The following is an 18,483-nucleotide window of genomic DNA, read 5'->3' on the forward strand; positions in this document are numbered from 1 at the left end:
TTCTTGCCAATATATATAGTATATACATTTTAGTACAAACTCCATACTAAATAATTTACATCATTGAATTTATTACATCAAAAGATTACGTCCTTGTAATCTGTATTGAGTTTTGAATTTTGATAAAGTATGCTAATTATTTAATGATTTTTGGTTTCATTTTGGTGCTTTATGGTGCTTTAACGTTCCTTTAGTTGTTATATGGTGTAGTGACATGCTTTTCGGTGTAATGTCGGCTTTATTGAAACTCACCATATAATCTTGTGCCTAGTTATAGATGGATCATCAATGACATACAAGACAACCACATCTGTAGGTGCCACAGCGAAGATAAAGCGACAGTTGCATTGTTACGCGGTGTTGCAGCGCGGCTTCAAGGTGCGAGAGAAGCTGGCTAACTGCTGCAAAGGCCAGCCCATGCCTGGCTCGCTGCACCTTCTGCCCTCCACGCCCCAGATCCTGGGACTGCACACGCTCATCCGCAACCGCGACACGCCCCGCGATGAGTTCATCTTCTACTCCAAGAGGCTGATCCGCCTCGTCATCGAGTACGCCCTGTCACTGCTGCCCTTCCAGGTGCGTCCACGAACAAACATAATATCTGGAACCTCAAATGTTCATCAGAGTTCCTAGTTACAACACTCGTTTTTTGATGGGAACCATTTTATAAACTATTTTTCTGTTATTTTGCAGTAGCATCTTGATTATATAGTTTCTGCCTTTGTTAGGCTGTGTTTTTTTGTTTGACGTTAGTTCTGAATCACTTTGTTAGTTTCCGTACGTAATTTCTTGGGTTTGTTGCTACTGCATGAGTATATCAGCAGTACGGCTGGCCTGACTAAGAACGCACTCAAATCAAATAAAATAGAAATTTTTTAATTTAGAATCAACTTAAAAAATTTCCATTTTTACTTTGTATAATGAACTAATTAACCCATGCTTTGCTATGGAATCCTATAGTGTGTGTATTTGAAATTCAGTAGTTAAGTAAGCTGTTTTATTTAATTTCTTGGCTCTTAGCGTTACCCAAGAAACACGATAGGGAGATGTCCATCCATAATTTCTCAGAAAAAGTCAGAGTTAGGAAGTTTTCATCATAATGGCAGGCTGTCGTGTCTACTATGTGGCTTAAAGTTGTTGTTGAAGTTAGGTTGTTTTATAACACTTCCATGTATATTACATTTTTTTTCCATACCCTCCGGTTGCAGAATCAAGTCTTTTTCTTAAATCCATGCCAGTGCAGTGGTCGTTTGAATATGAAGTTGTACTCTGAGAGAATGGAAGGAATTGTAGGGGATGACAACTGTTTCTCCAGCACAACATCGTGTAACGATGGTTGCTTCCATCATGTTGCTATGTAAAGACTTCACATGCAGCTAAGGTGTTAACAGATTGCATAGCAGCTTACAGACAGATTGTAAGGTGAAATACACAGCGCTGTGAACAGAAATGAAGCTGGAGAAGAGGTTGAATACGTGTGAAATAGCAAAGTAGCGACTGGACCGATACAAAACCATGGTGCACCACGCCCTGAGTTGGTCTACTGGTGTCACAAAGTCTAAATGCTCATTCAACATGAAAAAGATCAGATTATCCTTTCTAAGTGCTGTTATATGACTTACCATGAACCTATGTGCTTGTATTAGTTACCAATGCCTTTTGTATTTAGAGATACTGATTACAGTCAGTGTGTGAGTGTCTTTTGGATTTCATAGTCTGCTATATGATTAGGCTTGCGGCCATGGGCGTAGATCCCGGGGGGGCCAGGGGGGCCCGGGCCCCCCCTGGAATTAATGGGCCCCTCCTTGGGGGGGCCCACTTCGTGATTTTAAAGTTAATGGTGTACACAACATATATATCAGATTATTATTTACAACAACGACAGACACTTTGACATGCTTTACATTCCTACCTTCGAGTTCCGTAGTTATTTTCCCCTACCCCTTCTGCGAAAGCCATGGTATGGAGTTTTCCAGTGTGAACTTTGAAACCCTTAATTCCTAGAAACCGTTCATTCCAAAGGACGAAGCTAGGGTAGGGTTCCGTTAGCATTTCCTCCCCATTGTTACCCACACTACCTTGTCCTCTGAAACGACAGTATTAAAGGTTTCAGGTAGTCTGTTTTTAAAGTGGTTTTGCTCTCGTGGGCGCCAGTCTTCTGCTTTCTTGGCAAACATCAACATGGATGATTTCGTGACGCGGAAGAAACGGAAAACAGAATCTGATTCTCACCTGGTAAGCTTGATTGTTTTATAAGTAGTGACTATTATTTAGGTAATATATTTTATTTGAGTGATTATGTAACGTTATTTTTTCCAGTAAATAAACAACTTAATACTTTAACAGTAATTATAGCAGAATTTAGTTTATTTACGAACTGAAACTTATATACCATTTTCTGGAATTTTTTTAGCTCATCTCCATTCTGTAAGGCTAGCTGCTCTGTACGTTACATGTGAATATACAGGGAATAATTTTTTTCCTCGTCAATATGGAATTTAAAATCACTCCCCTTTTATTATCAAAAGATAATTTTCACAATTCATGGCCGATAATCACTTTATAACATTTGTTATTTGATAACTGAAACACTGCACGAGTATACAGAAGTAAGATTGAGAAAGAAGTATTTAAACGTTACACATCCGTATTTAAGTTAATAAGGAAGCAAACGCGTCTCTTTAATAACTAATCAAGCGGTATATTTTAACTAAATAATATTCACTGCCAAAATACTGATTATATTAAAAATAAGCCGAGAAATGTAGGTATGTGGTTCAATTAGCTGTAGGATAAATTTCATAGTTCTATCTCCGAGATTTTTCATTTGTGTCATTAAGTTTTTTTTCTTTTTTGCCTGGTTGATGCCTTTACTAAATAAAATAGTCTTTAAGGGTTTTAATATGATTCGATCGTTCATTTGATGTTGATCCGTTTATTAGCTTTGGAGCTTTGGGTTTTTAGGGTGCATCAAACATTTGTGAACAAAGAATTTCACGAACAGCATTTGAATCGCAGTAATTATGTGATGTGGCATAAAAAACCCAACAAAGTGCGAGTCGAACTCGCGCACGAAGGGTTCCGTACCATTATCTATAAAAACGGCAAAAAAAAAATCATGTCTGTTGAATGGGATTGGGAGCCCCACTTAAATATTTATTTTATTCTTTTTTAGAATTTCTTGTTATAGCTGCAACAGAAATACATCATTTGTGAAATTTTATTCTGTTTTTACGTTTGTTGTATGGGAGCCCCCTTAAATATTTGTTTTGTTTTAATTTAATCATTTATTTTAAAGTGAATATATAACTAAATATTCTGTGAATATTTCAAGTGTCTACCTGTTGCCGTTTTCAATATCGAGCAAAAATGAACAAAAAAATCACGTTGGTTGCATGGGAGCCTCCTTAAATATTTATTTTACTATGTTTTTAGTATTTGTGTCTAGCTATCACGGTTCATGAGATACAGCCTGGTGGCAGACGGACAGACAGACGGACGGACAGCGCTATATTCACGTATATTATTTTAATAGATGTTTTCATGGATATTTTATGTATTTAGGTTAGAAAATTATTCAAACATGTTTGAGAGATGATTTCTTATAGTCATTAATTAATAATTACTAAAACATATGTTGCTCTGCTTTATTGTTAATATCACTTACGTAAAAATAAAGTGTATAACATACGAGCTTATCATCCAGAGAAGACTTGTTTCGGTTGACCTCTAGCGCAAAATTCTTAAACCACAGAATTCACGGGCCCCCCCTGGAAATCCTACAGATTTGCGCCCATGCTTGCGGCTGTATTTTCATTAATAATATTGTGAGAAGTTCTACACCCCAGTCATATGTTAGTAGTATTTTTTATTATATTTTAGAATGCTTTGCAGTTTTATTTCATATTGTGCTATGGTTTAACATAATATTCTCTTTACAATTATAATTTATTTTCATGAATTTGTTAAATAAAAATAATATTTATTATTTGCCCTAAAATATTTTCAATTTAACGTGGGAACAATTAGATGTATGGTATATGAGTAGTATAATATAATAATTGCCATGTATTAATATATTCATTAGTGATTTAGATTGAAAACAGCTCAGAAAGTTTTAATTTTGAATATAAAATTTTGTGAGATTATCATTTCTGCAATTGAATGTATAATATTACTTAGAGCTGTGTCAACACGAATCAGTAGAAGCTGATTTTGCTGATATTCAGGGGAATTAGCATTTCTACTGATTCGAAATTCACTTTTTAATTTTCGGCTGATATTACTGAAAAATGAGTGTGTCTGCCATAGCCTAAAAATTTATGAGTACGCTTTTCACTTTTCGTAATACTACATAATTTTAACTTGCATCATTTCTTAATTATGTGTGCCTACCCTACCTATCAAACTTAAAACATCCTGTGTTTTAATAATATTCTTGAATTTAATACATCTTAAATAAATAATCACCATCACATTAAGTTAGTAACAAGCAAAAGCTTTATTTATTTACATCATGGCTGCCACTTCAAACAATGAAAAATATCAAATTCATTTACTGCAGAAAAAAAATGTTCATAATATAGTGGCGACACATTTTCTAATTAATTTACGTCAAGTTATTTTTAATGTTGAATTTAAAAAAATAATGCACTATATCAGGCTTCACATAATGTAAATTACTTTTACATTTTCCTGTGCAAAGTGAACACGTGAAACACATTTCCACATTAATGTGTGGTACCTTGAATTTTTGCCACCGCTTGCATTAATTTGGTATTGGCATTGCCATTCTTGCAGTTGTAAACATCTACAAATTCTTTTAATCTTGCACGTTTTAAATTCTCTTTTCAATTCCTATTTTGTGAATCAATATACATATTTCATAGTTACAGTCTATTATTAAAGTATTTGCTTCATAGATTTATGTACTAAATAAATATTTGAATTTTCTCGCCTCTGTTTGTAACTTAATGTTTCATTAAGCAGCTAATGGATCGGCAACAAACAAATGAAATTAATAAATAATTAAAAATACAAGTTTAAAAAAATAGGTAATTTTTTTCTTTGTAAACTGAAAATGGAGTCTGCTTGTTTTGTGACTTGATAAACACAAGTATGCAGTTGCGGACATCAGTTTTATGAGTTAATGCAAATAATAAGTAATTTATATACAACATAAATTATTTCTTTCTGCTGCAAGTACGTCTGTGTACCTGCTATTAGTGTTCCATCTCAGCGACTTTTCAGTACATGTGGAATTGTTCATGGCACTAAAAGACATTAATTTAATAATTAATGATTTTTTTTTTTAAATAAAAATTGTTACCACTCACCACCTACGGCTAGCTCAAAATTAGGTGATGAGTGAACATACAGTTTGGTAGTGTGGTGACCAGACTACAGGGACTAAGGTTGGCACTATGTGTTGTGTTGTGCTAAGGTTGGCACTATGTTGTTGTGTGTATCAATGGGGTTGTGATGGCGGCTCGTCCGCGGGTTAATGCGATTTTGTGAGGAATAAAGAGTTACGCTAATAATACATTGTATTATTACACTAGCGACGAGTACAGTATGATAGAATAAGAATAGTACAAGTAAATATAAGTGGTTAAGAGAATTGCGGCGATTGGGAGAGTAGGAGAGTTCTGCCCACAAGAGGAAACGATCGCATCATATGCCTTGAGGTTAAAGCATTACTTCAAGGCAAACCAGATTAAGGAAGAGAACAAAGTTTCAGCGTTAATTATGGTGATCGGGCCAAAAATATTGTCGGTGTTAAGCGATTTAGTGTCACCAGAAGGAGTTGATACAAAGTCATACGACTAGTTGATTAAGGTGTTGGTGAAACACTACGCACCACGGAAGATTGTGGTGGCTGAGCGTTATGCATTCTATAGCCGGGTACAGAAAAGTGGAGAATCAGTAGCCAAATTCGTAGTAGCGATCAAGCACTTGGCTACGACTTGTAAATTCGGCACATTCTTGGCGGAAGCTCTGCGTGATAAGTTGGTAGTCGGAAGCGTGGACGAACGCATTCGGCAGCGGTTATTGGCGGAAGACTTGTCGTTCGAGGAAGCTTATGAACTGGCCATTCGACAGGAACAAGCGGATTGTTAAAAGAACGCCACGGAATTTGGTCACCGGGCAACCAGCGAGATAGCAATATTAAATCTCGCGGACAGGCTGAAGGAGAAGGGAAGTAACCAACAGAGCAAGTGTTTTCATTGTGGGAAGGATGGACATGGAGCTAACGTGAGTCCATATAAGGGGGCTACATGTTACAACTGTGCGCGAGTGGGTCACTTAGCAAGACAGTGTAACACGAAGAGCGGGCACAGGAAACAACCACTCCCAGATTTATGACAGGTGCATCCGGTAACGACCATGGAGAGGAGCGAGTATGCCGGGGAGGATGATGAAGTTGAAATGGCAGGCGGTGAGTACCCTATATACTCTATGTATATTGTATAATGTGCAGATGGGTCGTGGTGTTAAGGGGTATCAGGTGGAGCTCAAGATAGAAGGTCAGCAGCTGATAATGGAACTGGATACGGGCGCGGCAGTTAGTGTAATACCCGAAAATATGTATCAGCAGTACCTACACCACCTCAAGTATGCACCCGCAACAGTTCAGTTGAATGCGTATGGAGGTCAAACTTTGCCAGTACTGGGGCAAATGTTTGTCAAAGTTGTATACAACCAGCAGGTAATGCGGCTACCATTATTAGTGGTCAAGCAAATAGAGGGTGATATGCCAGCTTTGATAGGACGGAACTGGTTGGAATGATTAAAGATGGACTGGCGTTCCATTTGGAAGGTAGATGTGATAGACCTTGAGAGAACAAGAATAGTCAGCCAGCTAACACACAAGTATGCAGAGGTGTTTGGAAAAGGAGTAGGAACAATTAAGGGTAATACAGCATCACTCCATTTGAAGCCGGGAGCTACGCCAAAGTTCTGCAAGGCTAGGTCTGTACCATTTGCATTTAGGCCACAGGTGGGAGATGAATCTGGACGGTTAGAAAAGCAAGGTGTGATATATCTGGTGATGAAGAGCGAGTGGGCCACACCATTAGTGTGCGTAAGGAAAGCTAACGGGGAGGTAAGACTGTGTGGGGATTTTAAGGTGACATTAAATCCTGTGCTGGACAAGAATTACTATCCACTTTCATAACCAGATGATATATTTGCATCCTTAGCAGGACAAGCAATATTCTCAGTGATTGACCTATCCACAGCTTACCAACAATTGGAAATGGCAGAGGAATCACAGCCATTGTTGACGGTAAACACTCATAAAGGGTTGTATAGGTTCAAGAGATTACAGTTTGGACCATCCTCGGCCCCAGCAATATTTCAACCAGTGATTGAGCAGATAGTAGGGGGGATGGACGGAGTAGTGACGTATTTGGATGACGTGTTGGTGTCCGGCCCGACTCTTGAGTTGGCGCGGCAGAGGTTGGAATGGGTGTTGGATCAGCTACACAAACATGGGGTGAGAATTAATGTGCCAAAATGTAAGTTTTGAGAAGCAGAGGTTAACTACCTAGGACGAGTACTTAGTAAGGCAGGGATGAAACCGACAGATAAACTACTGGCAGCGATCAAGGACGCACCGGAGCCAACCAACAAGAGTGAGCTCCGAGCGTATTGTGGTCTGTTAAATTATTATGGCCGGTTCTTACCACAGTTGTCCAGTGGCCTTGTAGCATTATATGAACTATTGAAGCAAAACGTTTCGTAGGAATGGACTGCGGAGAGGAGTCGCCTGTTCCATGACAGCAAAGGCTGGCTGTTACAATCAAGTATGCTCACACATTATGACCCGGCTCAAACATTGGTGTTGACATCTGATGCCTCGCCAACTGGTGTAGGGGCCGTGTTGTCTCAGGTGGATACCGAGGGGGATGAGCAACCCGTAGGATTTGTATCCAAAACCCTGTCAGCAGCAGAAAAAAATTATTCCCAATTGGATCGAGAGGCCCTTGCTCTAGTCCATGGGGTGAAGAAGTTTCATGATTATTTGTACGGCCGTAAATTCATTTTAGAAACGGACCACCAGCCACTCACTGCTATATTTGGTGAGAAAAAGGGAGTACCCACCATGGCGGCGGCTCGGTTACAGAGGTGGGCAGTGCTACTGTCTGCTTATGATTACGAAATCAGATATAAACCAGGCAAGCAGTTGCCACATGTGGATGCCCTGTCTCGATTACCGGTAAGGGATAGTGAGACGCTTGAGGTTGATGGATACAGAACCGTACCAGTGACCCAGTTTACGACCATGGTTAACTATTTGTCGCTGGTACGGGACAAACCGATAGGGCCCCTAGGATATCAGTCGGGAAACAAATAGAGATCCGGTGTTGGCGAAGGTCAGGGATCTCATCCGGTATGGGTGGCCCACTCAGAACACAGCGGCAGAACTGGAAGTGTTCTTCCGGAAACGGCAGGAACTGACAGTGGAGGAGGATTGTGTCCTTTGGGGACATAGGATTGTTATACCAGAGGCACTGTGCAAGGCGGTGCTATGCCTTCTACATGTGGAACATCCAGGAACGACGCGTATGAAGATGCTGGCACAAAGCTATATATGGTGGCCTGGGTTGGACAGCCAAATTGAGGATATGGTGGCAGCGTGTCACTGTTGCCAGTGTGTTCAACCAGCAGCGCGGAAGGTTCCTTTGCAGCAGTGGACATAGCCAGCTCGAAAATGGCAACGAGGACATATAGATTTTGCGTCAGTTGGCGATAAAGACCTATTGGTGGTGGTGGATGCCCATTCCAAGTGGGTAGAGGCCATTATCATGCAATCAACAACAGCGGAAGCGACAATTGGGAAGCTCAGAACATTATTCAGTTCATATGGCCTTCCGGAACAAATAGTGTCAGATAATGGGCCACAATTTGCATCAGGGGAATTCAAGTCATTCATGATGAAGAATGGCATTCGCCATACACTGACACATTCCCCCCCCCCCCCCCCCCCACATCTCCCCCCCCCCCCCCCATATCACCCACAATCAAATGGGTTGGCGGAGAGAATGGTGCCAGAAGTAAAAAAAGGGTTGAGGAAACATGTGGCGACACGAGAGGGGGCCTCACTATCTTTGCAGCACAATTTGGACAATTTATTGTTTTCGTTATGGAACACTCCATCATCAAGCACAGGAATAACGCCGGCGGAGTTGTTTTTGATGCGCAGACCTCGCACCCGATTAAGTGTGTTAAAGCCTTCCCTGAACTGTAAAATGCACGATCAACAGACTGCCTGTCTGGAAGGTTCAGCGGCAGTTGGACAACAGCCAAGACACCTTGTGACGGGCGACGATGTTTGCGTGCCCAGTGTTCGGGGAGAGAAAATGGCATGGTTGCCAGGACGGGTGAAGGCCGCCGTCAGTCCGGTAACGTACGAGGTTTTCGTCGACGGTAGGGTACTGTTATGTCATGCAGACCACCTGAAGCAGAGACACGGGGTGCAAGCGGAACCCATGGAGGAGGTTCCCCAAGGTGCAAGACGAGACAGGAGCACTAGGCCGCAGGACACGCTATGGTACAAACGAAGCACTGCGAGGGCAACCACGGGAGAGCATCAAGAAGGTGAGGAGCGGCAGCCAGCAGCAATATCCCGAGAGGAGGGGGAGACGGAGACAAGGCTCACACCAGAGAAGTTGCTAGAGGAAGAATGGTTTTGTGGGTTTGCAAGTGAGGAGGCAGAAGAGGGTAAACATTGAGGGACTCCTAGAGATGTTCACTTGAAGAGGACAGTACGGAAACCACAAAGACCTAACCTATAAGCGGAGTCTGAGAGTGAAAGGGGGTCTGGTACCTATTTGTCTATAAGTGGGAAGAAGTGTGGTGACCAGACTACAGGGACTAAGGTTGGCACTATGTGTTGTGTTGTGCTAAGGTTGGCACTATGTTGTTTTGTGTATCAATGGGGTTGTGATGGCGGCTCGTCCGCGGGTTAACGCGATTATGTGAGGAATAAAGAGTTACGCTAATAATACATTGTATTTTTACAGGTAGCAGGTCACGCAGAAATTCATATGCATTGTTTGATGTATTATATTTAGTTTTTTATTTACTTAAAATCAAAATATCTTCCGCACAACAGAACAAAAAAAAATGTAAATGTACATCCAGAAAAGATAAAACACGCAGCCATCACCCGACCACAGCCTGCTCGGCCTGGTGCTCAAACAATAACCGCCCGGAACGGTGCTCGGACAATGACTATCTTTACAGCCTTCCTTCCCTTTGTGTGGGCAGTGTCCTGGGCTCGCTGACGTAATTCACAGCCAATCACGGCGCAGGGCAACGGAAACTTCTACGAAATTCTTACTTTTGTTCCCACGACGCAGCAATTTTGTCTGTGTCTCACACTTCCGTGACAGTGACTCAAACGCCTAGCGTGAGAAACAAAGCCTCGGTCGTGGAAATAACAAAGGAGAATCACATCAGCATGCCTTCCCACACAAAGAAGCCAGCAAAAAAATTATTAAAAAATAAACTTATGAATTATCAAAATAAAAACATTAAACTCGGTGAATTACGTTCACAATAACTTCTAAAAGGAAAAACTTTACATCATTTGATAATCTAACCTGAAATATGACAAAACATTTATATCAAATTATTATTACTGGATTGCATGGGGAAGGCTGTAATCTGGGTTGTTACAAAATGTAGGAATTATGTAATTGGTGCTAGTTTAGTTAAATGTTTTCTATAATGAGGGAATGTATAGCTATGTAAATTGTGTCAAATTGTTTATTGTTAAATGTTTTGTCAGCAAACTTTCGGGAAGCACAAACTTTTTTTTTGTATTTATATTACTGCTGGTTTAAAAAAAGAAATACCATTCAGTACATCTTAGGTTATGTTTATTTTTAATTAACTTTTGTTTACTCAAATTAAAATACGCATGCATTGCATTCTTTTCTAAGAATGAGATATTTAGGGTAATTAAGTATATTTATAAAAAATTTTTAACCAAATTGTGTTCTCTCCCTTTTATCCATTCGGAATCGGTGTATCAGCATACATATTGGCAAAATTTTGTGAATCTGTACAGCTCTAATGTAAATGAAATTTGTTTAACTATTTTCATAAAATGTGAATGTAAACGGACGATATGATTGGTCAGCAGTAAATAGCCATTCATGCAATGTTCATCCTTAGTCTGTTTGAAAGAAGGGAGTCAATCATGCGTGAACCTTTGACTGAAAGGGACTTATTATGTGAATTCTTGTTACAAATGGTGAATATTTGTCGTAGAGAATTATAAACATTTATTGTATCAGCCGAGCATACTTTGTACTTGAGTTATAAGACAATATGATTGGTTACACAAATATTTTATAATTTGACAAGATTATAGACTGATTGTCTCAAGAAAGACTGTCGTACTGCTGAACACCACTGACAGTTGAATTAGTAATTTAGGATTCGTAAAACTGTCCATTCCAGTTGCAAACTATGAGAGCTCTAAGAAGTAAAATTTTGTGAATGAATTCAGTGACTAGTCATAACTATCAAGAGGACTAAAGCTTTAACAAATTTCAAGATCATCACCGTTAAACCATCAGAGACCCAGCATAAATTGGACAACATTAGTTACAGTACCGGCGAGTATGAGTCAGCATCAACCTTACGAGACTTTTGCAAAGTATACATCGGAATACTCGTGTGCTAACTGCACTGAACCATTGTCAGAGACTTTATATGTGGAGAACCTAATAAATAAGTAAAATACCTCCAAGAATATCCTTTTATATGCCTGTTATACTATTGACTGATACTTTAAAAGGGTAAGTGTCTATGTAAATGTTAATTATAATTGCTTCATTAGCATTCTAGCAGATTAGTACCATTATCTTTTAAAGTCTAGCTAATTGATTTTCTTGATTACTTCTTGATCGTTAACTTCATTTGCATGATTTTAATTATTTGATCAAGTTTTTTACTTATAATTTTTTTCTTGCTTTTGGTTTTCTCCTAGAGGTGCTGAATACATGAGAAGATTAAATTATATCTACTGATTGCTAGTTGAGTAATAGAGTTAAGTAATATTATGAAGACCACTTATATTTAAAGTAATTAATTCTCTTAACAGCTAATACCATATGAGAAAAGCAGCCTCTTATGTACTACATCCTAGTATATTATGACTGGTTGTCTTATCACATATGTGGTAATTAAATGCTATATTTTCATGTCCAAGTGTTGTATTATTCTGATCAATGATTTGTTGACAGAGTAAAGTAACTATCAAGTTTATTAAATGAGTCAAATAAATGTTTGTCTGTGTTAATCTTAGATTTCTATCATCACAATTTGATGCAAAGTAAATTAAGTTTCCCTCCCCCCCCCCCCCCCCAACCCAAACCCAGTTTATTAGTTCCCCAAATAAAGTTGAAAATATATGCTATCACAACCCTGTGTGACACATATTACTAAAGGTTTGTAAATCTTGGAAAATTGCCGGCAACAGGCACACCATTCCCTTCCCTTCCATTCCCTCACCCCTTGCACCACCACCCCCCCCCCCCCCTCACCCGATGGTCAGCAGGAATTGTTGGGAGCATAAACAAAGAGAGTTCTTTGTGTCGAGATCCCAATTGTTTTTTAAATTACCTAATCTTTTCACTTGGGAACAGGGTTGATTTGATCATTTCAACTAAATATAGACCTATGGGAAAATAACACAGGCTCATTATTCTTTTAAAACCTATCTTAAATATAAACTACCTAAATTTATAGTTGTCCAATATTCCTAAACTGCAAGAATTTGCTACTATTTTGCAGCCCTATATCACTTAACAACTCAACCAATAAATCTTGTGTTGATATACTATTTTAACACCTCTGTTAACTGGGAGGTTACATCCCTTGCCCATTATAATACATACATGACTTGCAATTGCTTTGGTGTATTGCTGCTGCTGTATTAGATATTATTATTATTATTATTGCCATAAATGTTAACTAATATTACTGGATATTGCTGTGCCAAAGCATCTCAGTATAGTGCTGCTCCAGCAGTCTAGTGAGATGTGAAGCAATGGAGCTTCCTAGGGGCTAGGCAAGTGATTGTGAACAGATTATGGTAAAGTATGGTGCATATAAGCCATATTAAACAAATAAACACACCATTTATTAGAACAAACTGTATCTTTGGTGCTTCTGAAAAATGTATGGAGGTTAACATAGAATCGAGAACTGAAAACTGATTTTTAAGAACCGAAAAGGAATTCTGAACTGGGGAAAAAAAGTAGAAACGACAAATCATCAAGATGAAATGTAAATTTTAATTAACCTGTTTCAGAAATGGAAGAAATACTAATGAATTAGGGTAAGAATTTTGTTGTGATAACAATAAAACAGGCATTAAAAAAGAAGGCAAAAATTTTCTCTCCAATTTTCAATTCCATGGTGAGAGTCAGCAGGATTTGCCAGGCTCGGACTGTGAGTGAATGTCATCCCTGGACGTGACTGTGTGTGATTGCAGGAGGTGGTGGTGGACACGCCGCAGAGCGTGCCGTACTCGGGTCGGCGCTGCGCGTGGCACAAGGTGTGTGGCGTGTCCATCCTGCGCGCGGGCGAAACCATGGAGCAGGCGGTGCATGATGTGTGCAAGGACATACGCATCGGCAAGATCCTCATCCAGACCAACTCGCTGACGGGCGAGCCCGAGGTAGCGTTGCCCCTGCTGCCGTGCGGTAGACATGCCATTCCTTCTTGCACGTTCTTCAGAATTTAAGGAAAATTAATATTCTGTAAAAGTGGCCCAACAATTAGAAAAAAAATGAGATTGTAAACTGCAAAACTCATTTGTTTATGTTTGCTGTTTGAAGTGTTAGTTTGATTGATTCATCGAGAGAGATATATTCAGAATCAAAGCTGGGTAATTTTCCCCTATACGAGAACCTCAAAATTATGACCAGTATTACTTTGAGAGATTATCAGAGTCAATTCACTGATACCTTCAATATTATTTTCTATCCTCATAACCATGATTTTTAAGTAACTTTTTATTTTCTTCTTCTTTAATAGGCTAGTCAATAACTTTGTTTTCTATTAATACAATTAAATGAATTTGGTTTACTTAAACACAATTTTCTTAGTTAGACAATCAAAAAAATTAAATTTTTTTCTAATTTCCTAATTTGATACATTAAGTGTCGTTTATTCAGGGTGGCCACTCACCGGGAAAACCGGTATTTATCAGGGAAATCACATTGACCGGGAATTATCAGGGAAACGTTGTAGTCACCCGTTTACAGGTTGATTTCATTATCTCATGTTTATTGTAAATTAATTATATTTAAATATGTATTCGTATTATAAGTTGTACCAGCAATCACACTAATAGTGATAGCTAAGGCCAGCCAGTATGTTTAGTCTTTGGAAATTTCAGCTGGTTAATAATTTATTGTCTTCATTTTATTATTCTTTGGACGCCTATTCCTTTTTCTGCAAGCTTTACATGAGTTAAACACAGGTTTAATTCCCGTACATTGGATTTTACTACAACTGCTGAGTATTTCTTCCTGCTAGTTGCGAGCTCGCTGGTTGCTACAACAATCCTGGGAAGTTGAGGTGGAAAAGGAAGGAATAGAGGGGATTCTAAGACGCCATGTTCGAGAGAAGACGTTTCCCTTGCGATGTGTCGCCAAAAACCTGGTGACCGCAAAGGAAACAAGAAGATCATGTCCGCTACGATAGTTAGATACTACAGTGTTAACAGAGTATTCATGTAGGAGAATTCTGAGTTCATCTACCTCAGAATACAGGGTATACGCCTTAACACGACATACAAGGCGTTTCGCGAGTGCTTCCAGCATCGCGACTTCTACATCTGATTCCTGCCATCTCGTGGTGAGAACTTTCCTTGTACCACGTTTTTCAGGACCATTTTGGTGTCGCCGATCCAGTCACTGAGTCGTAGCCTACAGCAGTCGTAGTGGATTAGAACTCTATTGCAGCGTCTCTTTCTACAAGTTCCTGCGACCAACCACCGATCTACCCGGAATTCCTGTGAGGCCGAAGAACATGATCTACCACAAATAGAGCTAGTACCGGTAGTTTCAAACCTTGAGAATTCAGTAATGACGGTGTAGTATCAAAACTGGACCCAAATTCTTTCATTTCTGGCTATCTGTATTTGGTAGGTTATTTAAAAGCTGGTACAAGGTTAGGATAATCTGAACCTAATCTTTCTAGTCAAACTTATTCAGATCATGAGTTTTCAGTTGAAGTGTTATACATATCTATGAGTTGAAATTTTAATATCAATAATATACATTAATAATTTGAGTTTGCTTTAATTATTAAAGGTTATTAGTTTTGGAATTAACCATACACGAGTACAGCCAACCACCATACTTTGCCAGCCATTTAATATACATTACCCTTAACATACACTTCACCGTAATATCATCTGTAATTACTCAAATAAAAGTAACTGTGACGTGTTAGCTGTGTCAAATGCAGTTGTAATACAGCTAGTCATAGACAGGCACATGTACGCGCCACAGCCCCACAGAAGAATTGTCACACCAACAACGGTGGGGACGTTTGCGTCATAACGTCAGGGAATTTTTTGTGTCATGTATATTTCCGTGCGTGTTTTGACAGTGGCCCTTTGAACGTCCGTAATTTCTTTTCTTAAGTTGCGCCAAACCATGCCGAGTAGCATCAAGCCAACGCCGCGCCGAAATGTGCCGATTAGCGCTACGCTGCCCAGACTGTGCCGAGCGTGCTAGCTGTAGCTGCCGTCGCTCGTCGCCATATTCAGGATGTTTTCCAGTTTTGACCGTTATATCGCAGCCAGTTTTCGTGTCTTTCATTAACGATGGTGAGAATGGTGTTTGCCAGAAAATGTTCTGTGCTCATCACTGCCAATATCAAGTGAAAAATGCTGTTGGTGCTTTGTTTTGATTCGAGAATCGAGTGTCTGCTTGGTGCCACGCTACCTCTGTGCCTATAGGCATTTTGTGACAAAGCTAGGACTATTTGCGTAACTGTAATGAGTGTCTTTCCATGGTGTTTAATTTTGCGGGTCCAGTAATCACTGTTAATTTGTATTAAAATGAGCTCATATTCAAAGTGTTCATTTTCGCGAGAATGGCTGCTCGATGGTCAATTTAAGGAATGGCTTCAAGAAGATCGTGAAACCCGTTTTCGGCACAGTGCAGTGTCTGTAAAAGTGTCTTTTCTTTGAGCAATGTGGGAAAAACAGCAGTTAGAAGCCACGTGAAGGGGAAAAAACATGAAGTGGCAGTAGCAGCACTTTCAAATGGTACTTCACTGAAGTTTTTTTCAGTCAGAACAAATTGTTACAAACAAGCGAAGTTTCTGATATTAGCACGCCTTCGACATCTACAGTTGAAGAAACTGTAAGTAATCCTGCACAAGTTCACATTATGCATGAAACAACCAAAGAGTTACTTGGCTAAAATCGGTTTCTTTTAAATGACGACACCACTCGAGCGGAATTTATTTGGTGTGCCTCAACAGTTATGTCGCACAACTCTTTGCGCAGTGCCGAAAAAATGTGTCATTATTTAAGATAATGTTCCCAGACTCACACATAGCAAGTAAAATATAGTTACATAGGACGAAAATATTGTACCTAATAATATTTTGTTTGGCACCATACTTTCATCATAATCTAGTAAACATATGTTCTAGTGCCTCTCATATAGTAGTTGAATTTGATGAGTCTCTAAATAAAGTCACTCAGAAGGGTCAAATGGACTTGGTTATTAGGATTTGGGACGAGCAAAATAGCTGTTAGATCACAAGATACTTTTCTTCTGCGTTTCTAGGGCATAGTACATCAGGAGATCTGTTGAAGGCTCTTATCACAGGATTAGTTGGAATCGAAATGAATAAATTAATTCAGTTTTCAATGAACGGGCCTAATGTGAATGTTAAGCTCTTAAGGCATTTAAAAGAGACACTAGTGAGGGGTCCTGGAGAAGCTTCGATTTTGGACATAGAAAGTTGTGGGCTGCATACTCTACATGGTGCCTTAAAAACTGCAATAAAAACCACAGGATGGAATATTGTGGAATTTTTGAGGGCGTTATGAAGAAGTGATTATACTTCACTGACAGGTTGCACTTTGTTTCCATTGAAGTTCTGCCCGGTGCACTGGGTAGATAATACAAAAGTGGCAGAAAGGGCAGTAGCAATATTTCCTAGTATTGGAAAATATGTTGATGAGATTTCCAAAATGAAATCTCCTCAGTGCAGTAGCTTTACAGTTGTGTCTGAAGCATTGAAGGACAAATTATTGCTAGCGAAATTGTCTTTTTTTTCCATTCTCTTGCTGCAACCATAGAGCCATTTTTGATTGACTTTCAATCAGATGCACCCATGGCTCCTTTACTATATGAATCACTAAATTCATTGGTTCTCGGAATCATGTCGAAATTTGTGAAGAAAGATGTGCTCGAGTCTTCTACCAAAGCCACTTCTGTTGATCTGTTGGATAAGAATGTGTTCTTGAGTGCTAAACATACTGACATAGGTTATGGTACAAGGAATGCCCTACAAAAGACTAAGAATATTTCACAACTAGGAATGTTACACTTCGAAAATGAATGTAAGAACAGTTATCAAAAGTTGTGTGAAAAAATGTTTGAGCGCTCGCCACTGAAATACCCCATTACTGAAGGTATTTCGTGTTTTTGGATCCCGCTGTTACAGCACTGCCAGCTGTGCAAAGAAGGCGTCTTAAACAGACACTAAACATACTTGTTGACAAAAACCTGCTATCTGGTCTCAAGGCAGACAAAATTGATTGTCAGTTCAGGTCACTGTGTGAAAAAGATGATGTTCAGGCTGCATCAAAAAATTTTTCTATGAAAGATGATAGACTTGACAGCTTCTGGATGAAACAGTTACTCTTGGTGCAGGATTCCACGGATCTTTTGTCTTTTGTAAAACTTATATTAATTTTATCTCATGGAAACGCTAAGGTAGAACGAGGTTTAATAGAGAATCTTAAAGAGGAGTCCGTAGTAGTTCAACTGCAAGTGTTTGATGGGATTGTTGCATCTGGTGGCTTAGACAGTTTCGTGTCCAATATTTCCAAGGACATAATACATGCTGCTCGTAATTCACATGCACGGTATAAGGAAGCTATGGCTCAACAAAAGAAGGATTATGAATCGAAGAACGAAAGCGAAATGGCAAAGAAGAGGGCAGTAATATCTGCAAAAGAGCTTGCTGCCAAGAAACAAAGAATGATTGATGAAGCAAGAAAAGAAGTAGAACCGATAGATGAGGAACTGAAAACACTTACCAGCTGAAAGAGCTTCATTATCATAAATGTAAATTTTAGTGTGCATTTGAAATTGCTGCAATTTGTAACATTATATGCTAGTGTGTATTTAATTAATTTTTATTTGTTATTTGTGAAGAGACATAAAACAAAACACAGACTGCAGGTCATTGAAAGGGACG

The 18,483-nt window shown here is 39.2% G+C and overlaps 1 protein-coding gene across 1 annotated transcript in view; it reads left to right on the forward strand.

Annotated features, from left to right (window-relative positions):
• The window catches only part of LOC134539143 (uridine-cytidine kinase-like 1), a 40,580-nt gene that overhangs the window by 18,756 nt on the left and 3,341 nt on the right, over positions 1-18,483 (forward strand). The window contains exons 8-9 of the mRNA XM_063380901.1: positions 367-576; positions 13,517-13,702. Of these exons, the coding sequence (XP_063236971.1) occupies positions 367-576; positions 13,517-13,702 (396 nt within the window). The remainder of the gene's footprint in view (positions 1-366; positions 577-13,516; positions 13,703-18,483) is intronic.

This window comes from Bacillus rossius, chromosome 1 (assembly GCF_032445375.1).
Source record: "Bacillus rossius redtenbacheri isolate Brsri chromosome 1, Brsri_v3, whole genome shotgun sequence".
NCBI classification, from domain to species: Eukaryota; Metazoa; Arthropoda; class Insecta; order Phasmatodea; family Bacillidae; genus Bacillus; species Bacillus rossius.